The sequence below is a fragment of the Peromyscus maniculatus genome, chromosome 4, assembly GCF_049852395.1.
Source record: "Peromyscus maniculatus bairdii isolate BWxNUB_F1_BW_parent chromosome 4, HU_Pman_BW_mat_3.1, whole genome shotgun sequence".
Classification (NCBI taxonomy): Eukaryota; Metazoa; Chordata; class Mammalia; order Rodentia; family Cricetidae; genus Peromyscus; species Peromyscus maniculatus.
In genome coordinates, this window is record NC_134855.1 from 90,322,873 (window position 1) to 90,341,468 (window position 18,596).

General features: G+C 42.1%; 1 protein-coding gene across 1 annotated transcript in view; it reads right to left on the minus strand.

Moving 5' to 3' along the window:
* Ryr3 (ryanodine receptor 3) overlaps window positions 1–18,596 on the minus strand; it is a 535,270-nt gene that overhangs the window by 1,804 nt on the left and 514,870 nt on the right. The window contains exons 92-102 of the mRNA XM_076570297.1: window positions 17,297–17,497; window positions 12,568–12,698; window positions 8,909–8,951; window positions 8,353–8,480; window positions 7,925–7,985; window positions 7,431–7,577; window positions 5,119–5,253; window positions 3,571–3,727; window positions 2,708–2,772; window positions 2,212–2,312; window positions 83–134 (exon numbers count right to left, since the gene is read on the minus strand). Coding sequence (XP_076426412.1) covers window positions 83–134; window positions 2,212–2,312; window positions 2,708–2,772; window positions 3,571–3,727; window positions 5,119–5,253; window positions 7,431–7,577; window positions 7,925–7,985; window positions 8,353–8,480; window positions 8,909–8,951; window positions 12,568–12,698; window positions 17,297–17,497 — 1,221 coding nt within the window. The remainder of the gene's footprint in view (window positions 1–82; window positions 135–2,211; window positions 2,313–2,707; window positions 2,773–3,570; window positions 3,728–5,118; window positions 5,254–7,430; window positions 7,578–7,924; window positions 7,986–8,352; window positions 8,481–8,908; window positions 8,952–12,567; window positions 12,699–17,296; window positions 17,498–18,596) is intronic.

The following is an 18,596-nucleotide window of genomic DNA, read 5'->3' on the forward strand; positions in this document are numbered from 1 at the left end:
TGTACTACTCAGATTTCAAGACTTAGGTTTGTGTTGTCTTCCTTTTACTATCTAGTTCTTAGTTAAAAAGTTTGTTTCTTACCTGACCCGTGTGTTCTGTTTCATCCTTGTTAATCAAATACATCAGAAAGAATCTGGAAAAAGAACAAATGGGGGAAGGGTAGAGGTTGTTAATTAAAAACAAACAAGTGTGCATGGTGGTGCTCACCTTTAATCCTAGCACTCGGGAGACAGAGGCAGGTAAACCTCTGAGTTTGAGGCTAGCTTGGTCTACAGACCAAGTTTCAGAAAAGCCAGGGGCACGTAGAGAGACCCTGTCTTGAAAACCACCCCACCCCCAAAAACTAAACTAAAACCAAACAAAAAAATATTTCTATTGTGTGCCTGCAAGAGCCAGCAGAGTCCAGAAGAGAGCATCAGATCTCCTGGAACTAGAGTTACAGGCAGTTATAAGCTGCCTGGGTGGGTGCTGGGAACTGAACCTGGGTCCTCTGCAAGAGCAAAAAGTGCTCTTGACAGCTGAGCCATCCTTCTAGCCCAAGGTACTTCTTACTCAAACTATCTGACACTTTACAAAGAGAAACTGGTAATACGGTTTGAAAACTAGGAAGCCTTTAAGAATCAAGGAAGCATTTCTAATGATCGATGCTCATCTCCAAGCCAATGAGGGAGAGCCTCCTTAATCCCCCAGAATTTGAGCTAAGCCCACTTGCAAGCTATCTTGCTTACCACAAAAAAGTCGGGGGCGGGGGGCAGGACCCTTTACCACAAAACTATCAGTAGGCCAGTTTATCATGTAATAAAAATTAGACTTGAAATCACACATCAGGGATGAGTCATGAAAAATGTGGACAGGATTTACTTTCAGTTCATGCTCCTTCCAGAAGTATCACTTTGTTTTTCATTGTGGAAAACTGGGGAAAGGTGGTGTGGGCTCACTTGTGCTAAATGATCTGTTTCAAAGATTTGAGTCTCTTTGTTATTCTCGGTTCATACTATACAACTCCAGAGATGGTTTCTGGAAAAACCAGTCTCGTGCCCTCTAGGAAAGGAAAATGTGACACTAGTAAAGGAAGAGAAGGTCGAGAAAACACCTTGCATGTAGCAGAGCCCCAAACCTCGAGTCTTACAGGGCAGCACTATTTTTATCTTATGTCCTGGCACATAGAAACGGCTCTAACTGTGACGGCTTCTTTCTCTCTCTCTCCCAAGATTGAGAATTTCATACTTCTATCATACGGAAGCCCTGGGCTGGTGAAACATTCTTCTCTTCCTGGCACATTTATTTAGCCGGCAGATCACCACATAGAGTGTTCAGGGTATCATGAAAGGGATCCCAACTCAGATGTCTAACATCTTCTAGTCTATCATTCCCTGGTGCTGCCTGCCACGGGGCTGTGGGCTGACTTCTGTATCTTGACTAGCGCCCTCTTAATGAGAAATGGCCATGGTAAATACTCATGATACGAGGGAAAGGATGTTGGTTATTTAAAAAGAAACTCAACACAAGCTTTGGCCTGTTTTATCCCAAAGAGTGAGATGTGAATGGAATGCAGGAAGAGCAAGGTCAGAAAGTAGATCACTTTCCCCTTGAGAATCACACTTTCTGGAGTCTGAATAATCAGGTCATGTAATTGGTATGCCCTATAAGTGGTACTGAATAGGTTCCAATAACTTGAGTAAATGCTTGACCCTAGGAAAAGTGAAATATTTTTATTATTTGCATTGCTAACATTATAAACATTCCCCAGAATATCCCACTTTCACAGAATTTAATGGAAGCCGCAGAGCAGACAGAATGTCTAAAAACTGGTCATCAGCATGATACAACGCAATCTTGTGATACGGTGGGGAAAGAAGGCCTTTTAGTAAGGCGTTCACAGAGAACAGAAAGGGAAAAGGTGGGGGCAGTAAGCCTGGACAACAGCTGGAGGTGAAAGTGGACATTCCTAAAGATGTAAAGAATTGCTGGAGATAGGTGCTGTTGAGAGGAATAGGGTCTAGACATGGGTTGGGCTGCCTAGGTGTGGAAGAGTTCACAGTTGTTTCCAACGAAGAGCAGAGAGAATGAGTCTGGCTCATAGCAGGCGCCTTCACTGATCATGGCTACCTCTCCAAACAGAAAGGGAGAAACAGCACGAGCAGACTAAACTTTGAGCCAGAGTTGTTTTGTTTTGCCCTAAAGACGACATCCTTAACCAGGATACTTACAGGTAATTGGCTAAGTTGTGCTCCTGCAGCGTATGTGTTTCAAAACCGTGAGGGGTTGTGTCAAAGTAGTCATTGCCAATGCCACAGATGAAGCATTTGGTCTACAAACACAGACAAACAAAAAAAATAGAAAGGGCATTAGAATGCACAGCAACAGAGAGGAAAAACGCTGACAGCCAGCTGAATTGGGGACATGGAAAGCTGCTGTCCCGTTCAGTGCTTTGGCTATCAGGCAGTTACTTACAGCCCCACCTTCCTAGCTGAAGGCGCTGTTCCCTCCGGTTATGGGACAGGAGGCAGCAGTGTGTCGGGCATGGGAGGGTGCAGCACACAGGGCATTAGTGCCCAGGGCTGGTAGACTGGTGCAGAGGACGTGGGACAACAGGCACGGGAAGCAAACCTTTTAGTAGTTTTGCTTAGGGACGGCCCTAATTAATAGCCCTGTCTGTGGTCTGAGGAGCCTGTGTGGGGTTGAAATACGTAGAAAGAACAGTACCTCCATGTCTTCACGTACTTGTTCCTGCTGGTCTCTCAGCTCTCCGAAAGCATCAATAATCAGACCTGGGTTTTTAAATACAAAAGACAAAGTACCTTCACCTGCACCATGCTCTTGGGGAGAAGTGGCAGAGGCCATTTTGGTTTGTCAAAAGAGTGAATTATCAAGCTGAGCTGGTCAATTATAGCAAAATTAAAGGGGGAAAGAGCTGTGTTTTCAAGCACTTGGTCCAGGCTAATCAGTTCTCATTACTTCTCTTCCCGTGCTTCAGCACTGACGACTACTTCCCTTAACGCCGCCGCCTTCTCCTGATCCCTCAGATATCGATCGGTCGGTGTATTCTGTCTTTGGTCAGTGTCTTCCCTCATTTGCTTCTGAGCCCTCAACACTTAAATATCAGTAGCACATTTCAGCATGACTCAAACGAAATTTATCATCTTTCCTTCTCCAGTTCCTAGCAAGCTATTGACTAAAATATCAGTACTTTCCTATGGACTCTAAAAAACAGTAACCATGTCATATTATTATAGCTTCTTTCTCTCCTGCTTCCCCACATCTCTGTATGGGAGAACAAAGACAGGTAAGGCAAGCCACAGGGGACATCTAGGAAGCAGAAGGGATGAAGATGTAATTTAGAGTGAGGAGTACTCTGTGCATGTTCTCAAGTTTCTTGGAATTGTCTGGGTGGCTCTTTGGCTCTATATGTACGAGGCTTCACAGACAATAAGTGCTCAGTTGTTAAATTGATGTGTTAGATGAATTAGGAAAAAAACTTCTTTATAAAACCATCACTTGATGGATGTAGAAAAGCAAAACTAGATTTTTTTAATCCAGGTCCTACATACTGTAATTGACAACCCTACCTTGAATGATGGCCAGCAGGATGACAATGACGAAGAAGAAGAAGGTAATGTCAAAGACGATGCGATACATTTCGTAAGGGTCACCGGCGGGGTCTTCAATTTCATCACCAATGCCGCCGCCCGCTCTCACTCCCACATACATGTGGAAGAGGTAGCACTGGGGAAGATGGGGGTGGTACTTCAGGTGAAAGGTACATGCCTCTCCAGGAGCATGCTCATTTCACACTACAGACCTAACCATGACAATCCTGAACTGGGAGCAGGGACCTTCTTCAGTGATGCTGGCCTCTACTGTCCACGGCACCCAGCTTGCTGTTGACCAGGATCGAAAGATTCTTACATTTTTGAAAACCTACTTTGAATCATGATGTATATAATAAAAAGGTTGTTAAGGTCTTTATCAATTTCGTCTTACTGAATTTCAAGAGTGCCAGCCTGATTTTTAAGCTCTTTCTGCTTCTTTATTGCCTGTATATTTGTCAAGGATTTCTGTAGAATCTTAAGTATGGGTTGAGCATCCCTAACCTGAAATCAGAATGCTTTTAAACATAAAACTTGTCAAATGCTGTCATGACACCTCCTCTGGTCAAAAATTCAACACCTGACCTCATGTAATGGGTCATGTCAAAATACAAGCATTCTAAAGACACTGTAAAATTACTCTCAGACTTTGGGTTTAAAATATAGAGGGAGCTGATGAATTCCATGTTTAGATTTGGGCCCCACTTTTTAAGACACAGCATATATGCAGATATCCCCCAATCTGAAGCAGTTATGGTCCCAAAAATTTGGATAAGGACCATTCAACACACTCAACCTGCAATCGACTTTGTTTGGCACTTGTTTTACTCATCCGAGCACTGCCTCATTTAGCTGGGCACCCTTATCCTTCACCTCACCAGAGGGCTTAGGCTCGCAGAGAAAAGGCAAATTCAGAGCAGGGAGCGGCCTGAAGCCAGGTACTGGTTACAACACTGGTGATCTGATGACGGGCATTGCTGTCCTGTGAGAGTCCTTGTCCCAAGATAGCATAAGGGGAGTTTTAGCAATAAGCATTACCTTTTATAGAGAAGTGCTCACAGACCTTTACCTAGCATGTCTTTCCCTGCAATTAGCTTGTGATAAACCCTAGAAGATGCTGCTGCTACCTCCACGGTGTGCTACTCCAGCTGTGCCAGGCTCTTCAGCCTTTGGTAGCCATTTTCAAAGAAGCTCAGTGGGTGGCTGAACTAAGGGTCTGATCCTTAGAACTTCATTCCCAGTTTTCAGAGATGAGAACCAAAGATTTACTGCCGGGAAATTTAGATGTGCTCACTCACAGCATGCCTAATCCTCATCCCAAAGTGAGAGAAATGCTGGTACCCCTTGTCTCCCACGGTGTGATGACACCCATTACCATCACCTCCATCTCCCCAGGACACTGCCCTCTTTTGGACAGATGACACCTAGTCTCTTCTGCTCAAATGCCACAGCTGTTTGTTTTGCCAACCACGCCTGTGGCTCATCTCTTCCACAGAGGCCCTGTGACCGTGGCTGGTGGGTACTCACTGTCATCATGTCGTCACACTTCATATCCGGCTCGTCATCGTCCTCACTTTTGTTATAGAACTTGCGGAAGAAGTTGAAAGCCACCACAGTATAGAGGTAAACGACCACAGCCAGGAGGCCAACGGTCAGAACCAGCTAGGGATGAGGAAAACAGATGTAGAGGAGTGGAATTTCAACCCTGAAAGGCTCATGGGGTCCCCAGTAGTAAGGAAGGCAGTGATGTGCTTTGACTACTGGTGGAGAACAGGCTGACCAGGCTTATCAGGAAAAAGGAGTTCATAGGTCAAGTGTTCAGGGCTGAACTGTATCCTCTTTGTGGTTTATGTGTGGAGTCCTAACCACTAGTAAGTAGGTACATCAGGCTGTGACTATTTGGGGACAATATTTAGAGGTTAAGTTATAAGGAGGCTGTGTGGGTAGTCCCCAGCCCAATCTCATTCATGTCATTATAAAAGGAGATTAAGAGCCTGATGACTTAAAACATATGCACCCAAGGGGGCAGTTGTATGTAATGGCGCCAGAGCGTCACTGTGCACAAAGCAAGGAGAGAAACCTCAGAGGAGACCAATCCAGTTAACACTTTCATATTCCACTTCCGGTCTCAAGAGCCTGAAGTTAATGATTTCCATCAGTTAAGTCACCAATCTAGTAATTTCTTAAGGCATCTCCACCACACTAATGCTTGGAGTATGGTTTTATACACAGGTGAAGGGCGAATGTACCTGTGAATCTAAGTGAAGGTGCAGTGAGAGGGTTCTATTGTGTTTATAGAGCTACTTGTTTTCCAAAGCTGCTACTCTAAAGCTGCAACTGAGAAAATCTAAAGTTTCCTCAGACTGGTAGCTATCGCTCAGCTATGTGATATCACAGCCATAATCTGCATAATCACCACAGCTTTGAAGTTATTATAAATATTACAATGGTTGAGCCAAGGAGTCTGCTTAGGCTCACCATGGTGTCACAGCACATGTTCACTTCCGTGCTATATAAGGAGGCCAGGGGTTCAGCAGCATGAATGAGGAGTCCAAGGACCTGCTTCTGTGGCCCATTCCAGCAGGGACTAGGTATTGGAAGATAAACAGTGTAGATCTTTTGCTTTTGAGGAGCTGTACAAAAGGAAGTGGCACAAATGCCAAGGGAAGCGCCAAAACTGATGTATTTCTGGCCTCCTGAGGGATGAAATTCCTCAGATCTTGAAGAACAGAGCTCCTAGGAAGTGCTTTAGAGGAGAGGGAGAACTGGTCCTCTTACCAAAGGAAAGCAAAGGGATTGTTGACCAAAGCTCTGCCACATACCAGCTGTGTGGTGTTAGGGGCCACACAACCTCTTAGCCTGAATTCTTTTGAGATTAACATCTACCTTGTAAGGTGAGACTCAGTACCTGAAACATGGCATACACTTGGCATATTTTAACTTTCTTGTTGCCCTACCCCATATAAAAGTTTAGAAATATGATGGAGTATGTCTTATACATATTTAACTATACTTATTGAAGAAGAAAATGTTGAGCAGTTTGAATTGGCAAATAAGGAGAATCCATTAGAGGCTTTTAATATGACCATAGTCATTGATCCAGTTTTTTTTTTTTTTTTCTTCCGAGACAGGGCTTCTCTGTGTAGCTTTGTGCCTTTCCTGAAACTCGCTTTGGAGACCAGGCTGGCCTTGAACTCACAGACATCCGCCTGGCTCTGCCTCCCCAGTGCTGGGATTAAAGGTGTGTGCCACCACTGCCCGGCAGTATCCAGTCTTTTACATATGGTCAAAGTCAATTCTTTGGTTGGCCATGTAGATGTGCACATTATGTATATATGCATAATATATGTAAATGTATATTAAAAGTATACCTATTAACTTTATTGATTATTAGGGACATGTCAGAAGTGTCTGATCTATCTATCTATCTATCTATCTATCTATCTATCTATCTATCTATCATCTATCTATCTATCTATCTATCTATCTATCTATCTATCTATCTATCTATCTATCTATATCTCCCAGGGGTTAAATAAGAGCCATGGAGGAAGAGGTAGGTCCATAAAAGGTACCCAAAGTAATTCTGATATGTTCATTATTCTGCTCAGCCCATCCTTATTCTCCTAGTTGATCCTAACTTCAATGTTCCATCATCAGTTGGATATTGTTTAAAAAAAAACACACAAAAACAAAAACAAAAAAACTGCTAGTAGTTCAAGTATTTGGCCAAGAAAGGAGCATTACCTACTATGACAAATTCCTTCCTGACATACACCAGCATACTACTTTTTTTTCTTTTCTATACATTCTATTCCAAATAAGTATAAACCCAATACCTGTTTGCCATTGTGAGTTACAGATGACAGGATGGTCCTCAAGGTCTTAAAGCCCATTGCAATATCCAACAGATGAGCAGCAAAGAAGAAGTTGTTGTAGTGGCCCAGGACAGACATGGTTGTATACCAGGCAAGGTAGAGAAAGGACTGTGGAAATGAGAGGAAGGTGGCAATTTTTCAGGCATTCATGATACAATGGGCTCGTTAAACTATATTCCCTCATTTTGAGGAACAACGTGAAGAAAAGGGGCATAGGTACGGGGGTGCTGTAAGTTGTCCCAAGATCTTACAAAGGAGCCCCATTCATGTTATACTATTGCCCAAGGCAGAGTTTTCCCCAGCACCTCTCAGGCTCCTGACCCATGATTACCCAGGGAGACTGCCTGAGAAACTTAGGGCTTGCTTATTCCCTGTGGCATCCAACAAGATCCCCTGACTTGCGACATAAGATCTTGTTTTTGTTTTTGTTTTTTTTTTTCTGGTACTATACTTACGTTGTCCGTGAAAACCACCCCCAGCTTCCAAATATGGTACTTCATGTCGATGGAACTTAGCCTAAAGAGGGACAATAATTTCATAGCTTATAAATGTCAATGTTAGTTAAATGCTTAGTAAAGGGGATAGTTTCTTAGGGTTAAAAACAGAAACACAGCTTCAACTTTTTTTCAAGTTATGTAGATTTCTCAGAGACAAAAAATGGTTTGAACCATGTACCTGGAAACCTTAGTCTTTGGGCTCTTTGGGGCATAAGAATTGATTGGCCATAAGGCAAAGAATGGTTTGAGCCATGCACCTGGAAACCTTAGTCTTTGGGCTCTTTGGGGCATAAGAATTTGATATTTTCCCCTCTAGATCACTGGAGAAGAATGGAAAACAAAGAATTTATCTTAGCCACTTGGACTTGAACTTCTCAGATCTGTACCATGACACCAGAGATGCCGCCTCTGCTTTGGTCTCTTCTACTGGGCTAAAGTCCAGGGCATTTTTGTCCAAACCCAGGAGTTCAGCGATGCGCTCCGCTCCGTAGAGATCTCCATACTTGTTGATCACCTAAAGCAGAGAAACGACAGAGTGAGCTGTGGCTCTACACCACTACCCAACCTTTCCCCAGCTCTGAAGTTTTGGGGAGTTTTGCTATGCCCTGAGCTTTTTCAAAGGGTTAAACAAGATACCATTCAAAACTGTCCAGAAAAGGAAAAGTTACCCCTAGAGAAAACTAAAGAAACAACGGCAAGTAAGTGAAAACTTCTTTTGAAGTGTTTCTTTGGAGAGAAAGGAAAGCCTAATGTGGAGAAAGCAGCTTGGGTTGTGCTGAAATCAGGTGAGGAAGAGAGCAAAGCAGGAAGCCTGTCTATGCAAACCCTCCGCAACTGATTCTCCTCAGACCCCATCTTAAGCCTGACATCATGTTTACTCAGGTTAGTACGTGAAGAGTGGAAACAGCTCACAACTCTCACCCCTCCCCAGACAAGGCATACCTTCCTCTTCACAAACTTGTCCCAGTAGTTATGAGGAAAAGATCTGAAAACGAAGATGAAGAGGACAGGTTGTTAATTATTAACTTCAGGGCAAACCCATCAAGAAACCTTCCAGTCTGAATGTCTGGATGTGTGATCTCTTGATTTCTGTCCTGCTCATTGAAGAAGTCAAGCTGTGATTGATGTTCAGAGTCGTCCCAGGGCTCCTGCCTTACAGGTCTAGTGCTTTGTACCAACTCGGAGGCACTTGGAAAGCCAAGCTGAAGTTTCTATCTCAAAATTATGGTTAAGAATCATGATGACACACTAGCAAGAAATGTATGTTGTTGGATTTTGTTTTGAAAACCACTCCTGCCTTGCACACTCCCTTCCCCACTCCCCTGGTGTCATGTTCCTGGACAAGTCTCATTACCACAGGCCCAGTGGGCCTCCTGTATCACCTTCTGCTGTTCCTTCAGGGGCACAAATCCAGCTGTTTCTTGGCCCATCTACCTGGATCCCAGTATACACTGGAAACCAAAACCAGAAGGAAATGTATGTTTCCCATTGTGTGACTGTCAGTGACTGAGGAGATGGAATGGTGTGGGATGTGCTGGGATACATAGACAAGCTCTCTTTCATCAATTTCCCAACCAGAAGTAATTTAGGTTAATTTAGACAGGGTTTTTATTGACCCCATGATCCTCTACTCACTTTTCATCACCATATACTCCTGTGGTACCCACTCCCTTCCAGGACTTAGACCCCTCTCTTCTAAAGGTGGCATCTTATTCTATGACATCCCAGCCTCCTCAGAGATATTATGTGCCTCTGCCTGGAATTTTCTCTAGTTCCATTCCAAGTTTTTTCTTCTCATTAAACAAACAAACAAAAAGCCAAACAAACAAAAAACTGACATCCTTGGGAATGTTAGCAAAAATGTTTAAAATGTGTTGCTTCTAGCCAGAATGAGTGGACCCTTCCCGGAAGGGTTTCCCATAGGGCTGCCATTGGAGCAGAACTAACCCTTGCTATGTGCATTCTTACTTTGTTTTCCTCTATCTGAGTCATTCTTTGTGAGTTTGAATCACACAGCAGTCCCCAGTTCTACAAAGACCACTAGTTCATGATAAGAAAGTTAAGACTTTCCTCTTCCAAAAGGGTGGCAGTCTTGAGGGTAAATATTTTCTCACAGCTGTTAAAATTGTTTATTCATCTTAATCATCTAATTGCCAATTAAAAACAATTGCTGGTATTATGGAATAAATTGCCAATAGATATGTTTGTAAGATAAAAATTCTTTTTACCCTCTTCTGTGTGCATTGCTACTTGATTCTTTTTTATGTATCACATACAAGAATAAAAATCAAGCCATCTTTCCTCTACCTCCTTGATAACCCCCACTCCCTACTTTATTTTTGTCTCTTTTATAGGTAGGGTTTTATTATGTAGCCCTGGCTGACATAGAACTCACCACACAGAGAAAGCTAGGTTCCAACTTAAAGTGATCTTCCTCTCTGCTTCTAAGTACTGGGATTATACATGTGGGTCACCTTGACCAGCTTTCTTCCCTCTTGTATACAAATGTTCTCCAGCATATATCTTGATTTCTTGGTCCTATTTTGTTCGGAGTAGAATATTCCACAATAAATGCTAAAGGGCCATGTCTAAGACTGTTTCATGGACATGATCTTATCTTGGTCTCAGTATTTTGAGTGTCTTTTCTCCACCCCCCTTTACTGGGGTTAAGATCAAGAAGTTCCTTGAAGGTAGAACATACATTTTTATTTGGTTATTTTCTTTAAGGCCTAGAGAACAAACCTGCAGAAGAAAATGCATAAAGAATATGCTTGAATCCTTAGCCTCTTTAGTAACTGGCGAATGTACAATGAGATTATACTCCTGCCAGATCACCAAAATTACCTGACACTAACAAGTGCTGGCAAACATGTAGAGAAGCAGAAAGTCTTTGATTAGCAGTTTATAATGATACTGGACCAAGCATTTCCCATACCTTACTCTTGAGCCAAGTCCCTTCAGAGGGAATCACTCTTTCACTTGTGCACAGACACAGGGATTTTATGGTAGTGCTGGTTGTAATAGTGGGGACTGGAATCAGCTGAAATATCTACTGTCAGGAGAATGCACCAAGTCTTGCTTGTAAATACGCTTACATGGAAAATATTACAGTTTTGAGAACAACTTGTTGACATAGGTGAGTTCACCGAGGATCAGAAACAACACATAATGATGAATAAAAGATTCTCTACCTGTATAACATGTAATATGACAATCCCATATACATAGAGTTCAGAATATTTAAAGTGAAGTAATGTATTTAGGCACAAGAAACTGGTTAAAATGTAAGTTAAAGCAAGATAATGACTCCATAAGTAATAGCACTAATAACTACTTATGGATCAATATCATGAACCACTAATGGATATTACAGAATATGTTAGCTGGGGTTGTGGGAACATGACTGTGAGGATAAGAGGGCTTTCAGGCTAGCAACAATGTTCTAGTTTTAACTCTGTGGTTTGTTACTCTCTATTAAAATAAATGTGCATATTTTAGAAGTCCTGTGTGTACCTCACAATATAAAAACGGGAAAACTCAGAGTAGATAATAGGCACCAAAACCCAGTAATTCTATGTAGCAAAATAGGACCAATAGAGCCTACAACAACTAATTATCAATTCAAAATAACTAGAGAAAATATAAAGGTTCCCAGGACCAGAAGTGATAACATTTTAGTATGCAGAAATGCTGATTACCCTGATTTGATAATACACACTTGATAATATACATGTGTTGAATTATAACACTCTCCATAAAGTAACTAAATATTCCATTATGTGTCATTTACATTTGAGTTTATAATTAAGTTTTAAGAGAAAAGGCGTCTATGCATGGTATGTGGTTAAGTGAGTAATGACGCTATTGTCAGAAGTGCCCCATCCCATGATGCCCTTGCTATGAAAAAACAAAACAACCAGCTTTGACAACAGTCCCTCTACTTGTTTATGGTTTTTCCTGCTCACAAATGCATGGCTTGGCCCATCTCCTTCATGGAAAGCTGCAGTGCATTGTTCTCAGTGTCTCAGGTAAGTTCTAGAAACAGAACAGCCTTTTTTATTAGCTCTTTCACACTGTATCACATTGTCCCAGACTTGCATGTCCTGGATATCAGACAGAACATTTCTCAAAGTATTAAATTACTCGATGTTATCCAAAATGTCTGTAATTCAATGGCAAGAGATGAAAAAAATACATTTAAACTGCTTTTGTTGTTTCTCCTTGTATGAGGAGATGGACAGGAATCTGCAGCTTGGGTTTTTATTGCTCATGTTATCTCTCCCAAAGCCTTCCCTTCCTAGAGACTGATTAGTTTGCTTGTGCCTTTATAGATCTGCCTCTTAGTTTCCTTAATCATCTTCGAATAGGTGGTAATTCCACTGAAATCAGGAGCCTATCTAATGTACATACCTTAATTGAAACAGCTTAAAGTTTTAACATGGTTGCCTTTACTTATATGTTCACTTCTCTTTCTCTACCTTTACTACAATAATTTATCTTACAATTTTCATGGTCGTAAATGTCCTGGTATTAGAGCATGTCACTTGCTCATGGTGATAACACACTTTTGCTTCTGTAGGATTGGAATGAAGGGCACTTACGGCGTGTTGATCACCAAGCGGTCCCACTGCCCCTTGATGTCATCTTCAGATGGCTGTTCGGTGATATAAAGGCCATCAAACTCCAGCTTCCTGGCAATTTCTTTCTCCCTTTTGAATACCACCAGAGGCACCTACAAAGGAGAAGACACTCATAACCTAGAGCTCTGTGCCTAATGTACCTTCTCCCAAGACCTGTCACAAATCAACCTGTCAACCTTCCTGTATAATGGCAGTAACCCTTTATACTGGGATTTAATGCTTACACCTATACACACACACACACACACACACACACACACACACACACACACACACACAATTATGTATGTATATACACACACCATTTGCATGCCTAGTGCCCAACCAAGGAGGTCAGAAGAGAACATCAGATGCCCTAAAACTAGAGAAACGTGGTCGTGAGCTGCCATGTGGGTGCTGGGACTCAAACCCAGGTCCTCTGGAAAAGCATCAAGTGGTCTTAACCATTGAGCCTTGTCTCTAAGCCCTACACTGGGATTTTTAAGGTAGCTAGTTGTACGGCCAGTACTAAGTAAATCTCACTCCTTTGCTACTACACCTACCTTTCTGAAAGTTGAGCTGATCTGAGTCACTCTCTAAGGTTAAACAGTTGAAAACAGTAAGCCATGCATGAGTCCCGAGAAGACCATGTTTAGTTCCAAGCCTGAATGGGAATTGTCTACTAGGACTGCCAGGCTTAGATATGAACCAAGAAATAGAAAGGACAATGAACTTTCTAGAAGATTGGTCAACCTGGCAACGTGTGGCAGTTTCCCAACAGTCACTAGTAGGGAGGGGCATATTCATGTCATGGCCTAAAGGTTAGTGGATGCAATGTGTTTTGATAGTTACAATGATACAGTTCAGAGGTTTCTGTGCACACTTGTTACAGTATACTGATGTTTTCTTCTTTCCAGCAAACTTGCTCCTTTCTGTTATTACTTCCAGTCACTCTCTTACACAATAGACCTGCTTATTTGTGGGAGACACATTCCAGAATACCCAGGGAGTCCCTGAAAACATGGATAGAGCCAAACTTGTATGCACTATGCTTTCTCTTAGACATGCATGAATTTGCTGGCCTTTTCCATCTTCACTGCCCATTACACACTGTGGCCTTGACTTTTGCAGGCTAAGGTGTGATGGTAAAACCAGCTCATGTTTCTTTTTGCCTCTCCATGACATCATGGATAGAAGATGGCCTTACAGTAGATCTTAGCATCCTCATCTGATTTTCTGTTCTTCCCTCATTAAGAACTGTCACATCGTCACTTCAACACTTTATGTCTTCTCGTTGGCACTGCAAAGTTTCCAGTATTAGTACTCTTGCACTTTTGATGTCATTATTAAGTAAAATGAGAATTACTCGAATATGAGCACTATGCTGTCTTGCCAGTCAGTGTGATAACTGAGAGGGCTAAGTGACTAGCAGGAGGGTAGAGTATACATTGGACAAAGGGGTGATTCATGTTCCAAATAGGACAGGATAGGATTTGTGTACGGTTTCATCCTACTACTTAAAATAACATATAATTTAATATTTATATGTTATTTATGTATTGAACTTTTACTTAATTTTTTTGGATCACAGTTTACTGTAAGTAGCTGAAACCATGTATTAAGCAGGTCGGTGGGTGGTCATGGTACATAACTGTAACTTTTTTTAAAGACAGGATCTCATTTATGTAGTCTAGTCTGGTCTGAAACTCACCATGTAGTCCATTGTGGTCTCAAATTCCTGGCAGTCCTCCTACTTCATCCTCCCAGGTGCTATGGTTACAGGTGTACACCACACACTCACCTTCATCTTAGACTAGACATGGTAGCATGGCTGTTGTGATGGCTAGTCTTCATTGTCAACATGATCAACTTTAGAATGACACAGGGGAAACACTGCTGCTGGGGGCATTCCTAGAGAGGTTTAACTGGGGAGAAAGGGCCTACCCTGAATGCAGGTGGAAACATCGCAGGGGCTGGGACATGGGACTGGGTAAAAAGAGAAGCCAGTAGAATGCCAATATTCCTCCCTGCTTCCCAAGACTGGATCTGAGCGAGCCTTGCACTTCTGCCACTGCAGGAGCGACTCGCACTGCCACGTCTTCCCCACCACGATGGACTGGATCCTCAAACGAAGAGCCAAAATAAATCCTTTCTCTCCCGAATTGCCTCTATTGGGAGTTTTGTCCCGGCAATGGGAACATTAACCAATCAAGTTATACATAAATATAACCAGAGATCAACACAAACAGGGATAAGGAGCAATCCAATTACCTCAACTAACGGGATAGATTTAGAGAGGTCAGAAAATGCCATTGAAATCCCAGGAAATGAGAAGTCAGAATAGCTAGACCTCTTCTAGCCAAATGCATAAATAAATAATCATTTATACACAGCCTAGGTATCTCGTTCATGCAGGATGCCTCTAATTACTTTGTGACATCTTTGGGACTTTAGTTTCTAAACTATGTTTTTAATGTTTTTCGTCAAAGGTTATTACCTTCATACTACTTACACTTTGTTATTTCTGGGACAAAAGGGCCAGAATTATTTGTAAAAACTTACTTCTTACCCCTCCCACCTCGAAAACAGCAGACAACACTGAAGACCAATGATAGGAAGGTGGCAAAGGGGCTGATATTAGGCATGACACCATGAGGAAATCAGTGGCTGCTGCTGGCTCATGGATCATGTGGGCAGGGAAGCAGAATTGAAGCTACTCTGCTGTCTGTTTGGAAGGCTCTAGAAAATAATGTGATCACCAAGATGTAGTCTACTACTGGGCTTCCAAACATTCTGCTTTGTCCTTCAAGGTATTTGTACATCTTTGGAATTTTAATCCACTCTATCCTCTACAGGTCACCAGTATAAATGCACTTCATCCCATAAGCTCTTAGATTTCAGATCCAGAAACAGCAGAACAGCAAACATGCTTCTGGATTGACTGTTGCCCATGTTCTGGGTATCTTTGTACATGTGGACTCATTTATTTTCCTGGACTGTCAGTTATTATTCTAATACTTTTTTTTTTTGGTGTAGAAACCGCACTAGGAAGGTCACATGGCACAACAGTTATGAGTTCGACCTAGACAGCCTGGCTCCAGAGCCCACGCTGTCATGGTGACAATGGCAGACTCAGTACAGCAGGGAAGCATGTGTTCTCTCCAGGAGGGAAGATGGAGTTCTCACATGATGCTGTCTCACCAGGAGAAGAAAGGGACACAAAGATAGGATTACATTTCTTGGATTCTTTCCAAGAAGATAACTTAGTGTATAGTTGAGGACACTGCTTACATAATAAATAAGGGGGAAATGTAATGAAAATAAAGTATTTATAAAAATTGGTGTGATAGTTAACCTTGATTGTCAACTTGACAAGACTTAGCATCCCAAGGAGACACCTTTAGGCCTGTCTGTGAAGGTGCTTCCAGAAAGGTCTAACTGATGATGCACCCTGAAAGTAGGTGACACTATCCCATGGGGGTTGGGTCCTGGACTGAACAAAAAGTGAGTGAGTCACTAGCATTTGCTGTTGTCTGTGAATATAATGTGACCGGTTGTCTCTCCTTCCTGCTACCACAGCTAGACCATCTCTCACTGCTGTACCTTCCCCACCATGAAGGACTGTACCCTCAAACTGTGATCCAAAGAAGACAAGTATTTTTACAGCAACAAGAAAAGTAACCTATACTATCATCGTCTAGAAATAGAAGTGAACACAGAACACGAAAGAAACAGAATGATTGAAGATTAATGTACCTACAGTAGTGTCTAAAGATGGCCCAAGTGAGTGACGCTTCCTGGTTCATGACTTGAGCAACCTCCAAATTCATCTGTGAATCTGGGCCATCATGTGACTTACTTTAACCAGTAGAGGGTGGTGGAAATGACAGTGACAATGTGGCTAATTCCAGGTCTGTTTCTTAAAGGGGCTAGCATTTTCCACTTCTGTGATCCTTAGGGAAATTCTAAATCATCCACACAAGAAGTCTACGCTACTGCAGAGATTACATGGGCAGGCCATGTGCAAAGGGAGATGCTCTGTGTCTACATAGAGAGAGGGAAGATGGACTCCCACTACTCCAGCTGAGACCCACTTCCTAGCTGTTCCTCTGCTGAGACGCCAGACACAGGAACTCTCCATCTTCACCATTTTCACCTACTTGAGATCCCCAAAGGCTGCAGACGCAGCCCTTTCACATGCAGCAGAGGAATGACTGAGTATATCCTGTCAGTCCACAGACTGAGAGAGAGAAAATGGTGGTTCTTCACATCAAGTTTTGGAGTGGTTTGTTATGTAGATAACTGAAACAGGAATGCATCATTGAGATCCATCTTGGGTCTCAAATGGCTACAACCTAATGGAAAGGTACTTTTTATAAAAATCTGACAGCAACTCAATGATCACTAGAAGCTCTCATGGCTAATTTCATGTGTGCCTTAGTCTAATAACTCTGATACTAAGAGGTGCCTGAAGTGCTTCTCCTACAGCAGCATTGTCTATAGCTCACGTTGCAGATCTTCATTTAAAAGTCTAAGCTGGTGATTGAGACCCCGTGGTTGTAAGCAGCCCCTGAGTGGCAGCCCTTGTAATGTCCCACCAGCCTTACTCTTCTAGTACCTTAGAAGACAAGGAGATGGTGGACTAAAAAATGACACTTCTTCCTCAAGAAGTCAGAAAAGACCTCGAGTGGCAGATGGCTAGAATGCTCACCTTCAGGCAGTAGTAGCCCACCACACAGACCAGGGAGATGATGGTGTGGACAATGGCCAGGGCACGCAGTGTTGGTGCCATATACCCAGTGCTCTCCTGAAGAACAAAGAATACCATGGCTTCTTCCTCATCGTCATCATTGAAGGAGTTCCACAGGTTTGCAACATCCTCTGTCTCTTCCTCCAAAGGTTCTTCAGTGACCTGGCCCAAGATACACACTCATAACTGTCAGAAGGAGCTTCATTCAGTCACTGGGCTCTTCCTATAGAGTTTATGTTATTAGTACATGTAAATGTTACCAACCCAATGTTACCTGCTGAGTGTGGGGCAATTAGGTAATTTACTGATAAGAATCCCCAGTATTGTTTCTAATACTTGCAAATAAGAATTAGGTAGAGACAAATCCTATCTCTTGAAAAGAAAGCCAAAGAAATTAAATTATGGGCCATTTTATTATCTGTGTTGTAATCCTATTGTGAAGGAGAAGGTAGCAAGAGTCCAGCTGGAGCACAAGCACAATTCATACACATTCCATATTCTCCATTCTTCGTCTTATTCATGGCTTCCCCTTCTGTTTCTACAAATGATTCTCAGTTCTACACCTCTCAAGCTTTTATCCTGTAAATTCAAGTGCCTGCTGTATGTTTTAAACCAATGACACACACCTTACTATAAACTACCACTTAACTTCTATGGTCAACAAAAGTTAGTAGTTTGTCAAACTGAAGGTTGGTGTAGAGAAACACTGTTCTGTAACAGATTGGATTGCTAGTTTTAATCAAGAACCAGCAGAAACACAGAAAAAAGCAGACTATATCAAGAATCTAGGACCATTCTTTAATTCATTAACAGCCATTCACATGCAACATATAAGACCCACTCATCCATGTTCAGAGTCTTCAGAGGGACCCTCTGTTCTTAACTCTTGCTAACTCTTCCTTCATGATGGTTTCTCCTATGCGTCAACATTGATGGGTCCCATGATTAGTCCTCAAGGAACGAACTGTATTCATTATTTATTTCAAAATTTCCTATAGTTCCTATATGGGATCTAGCATATGGGCTATGCTCAATATTTGGAGATTAAATCAAATAGGAATCCAAGCAGTTGAAACAGTTTCCTAATTTGCTTCTCCTGTCGGTCTTCCTCCTGTCGCTAAACATTGTACATTTTTTTTTAGAGGTCAGTGTCTTAGAAATTTTTTTGGACATTAAATTTTTGTTCCAAGTAAGAGTAACAGTTTTTGTTATAGCTTTCCCCCCATGTTGAGCATGCTTAGTCTGATGTGTAATAGCAAAT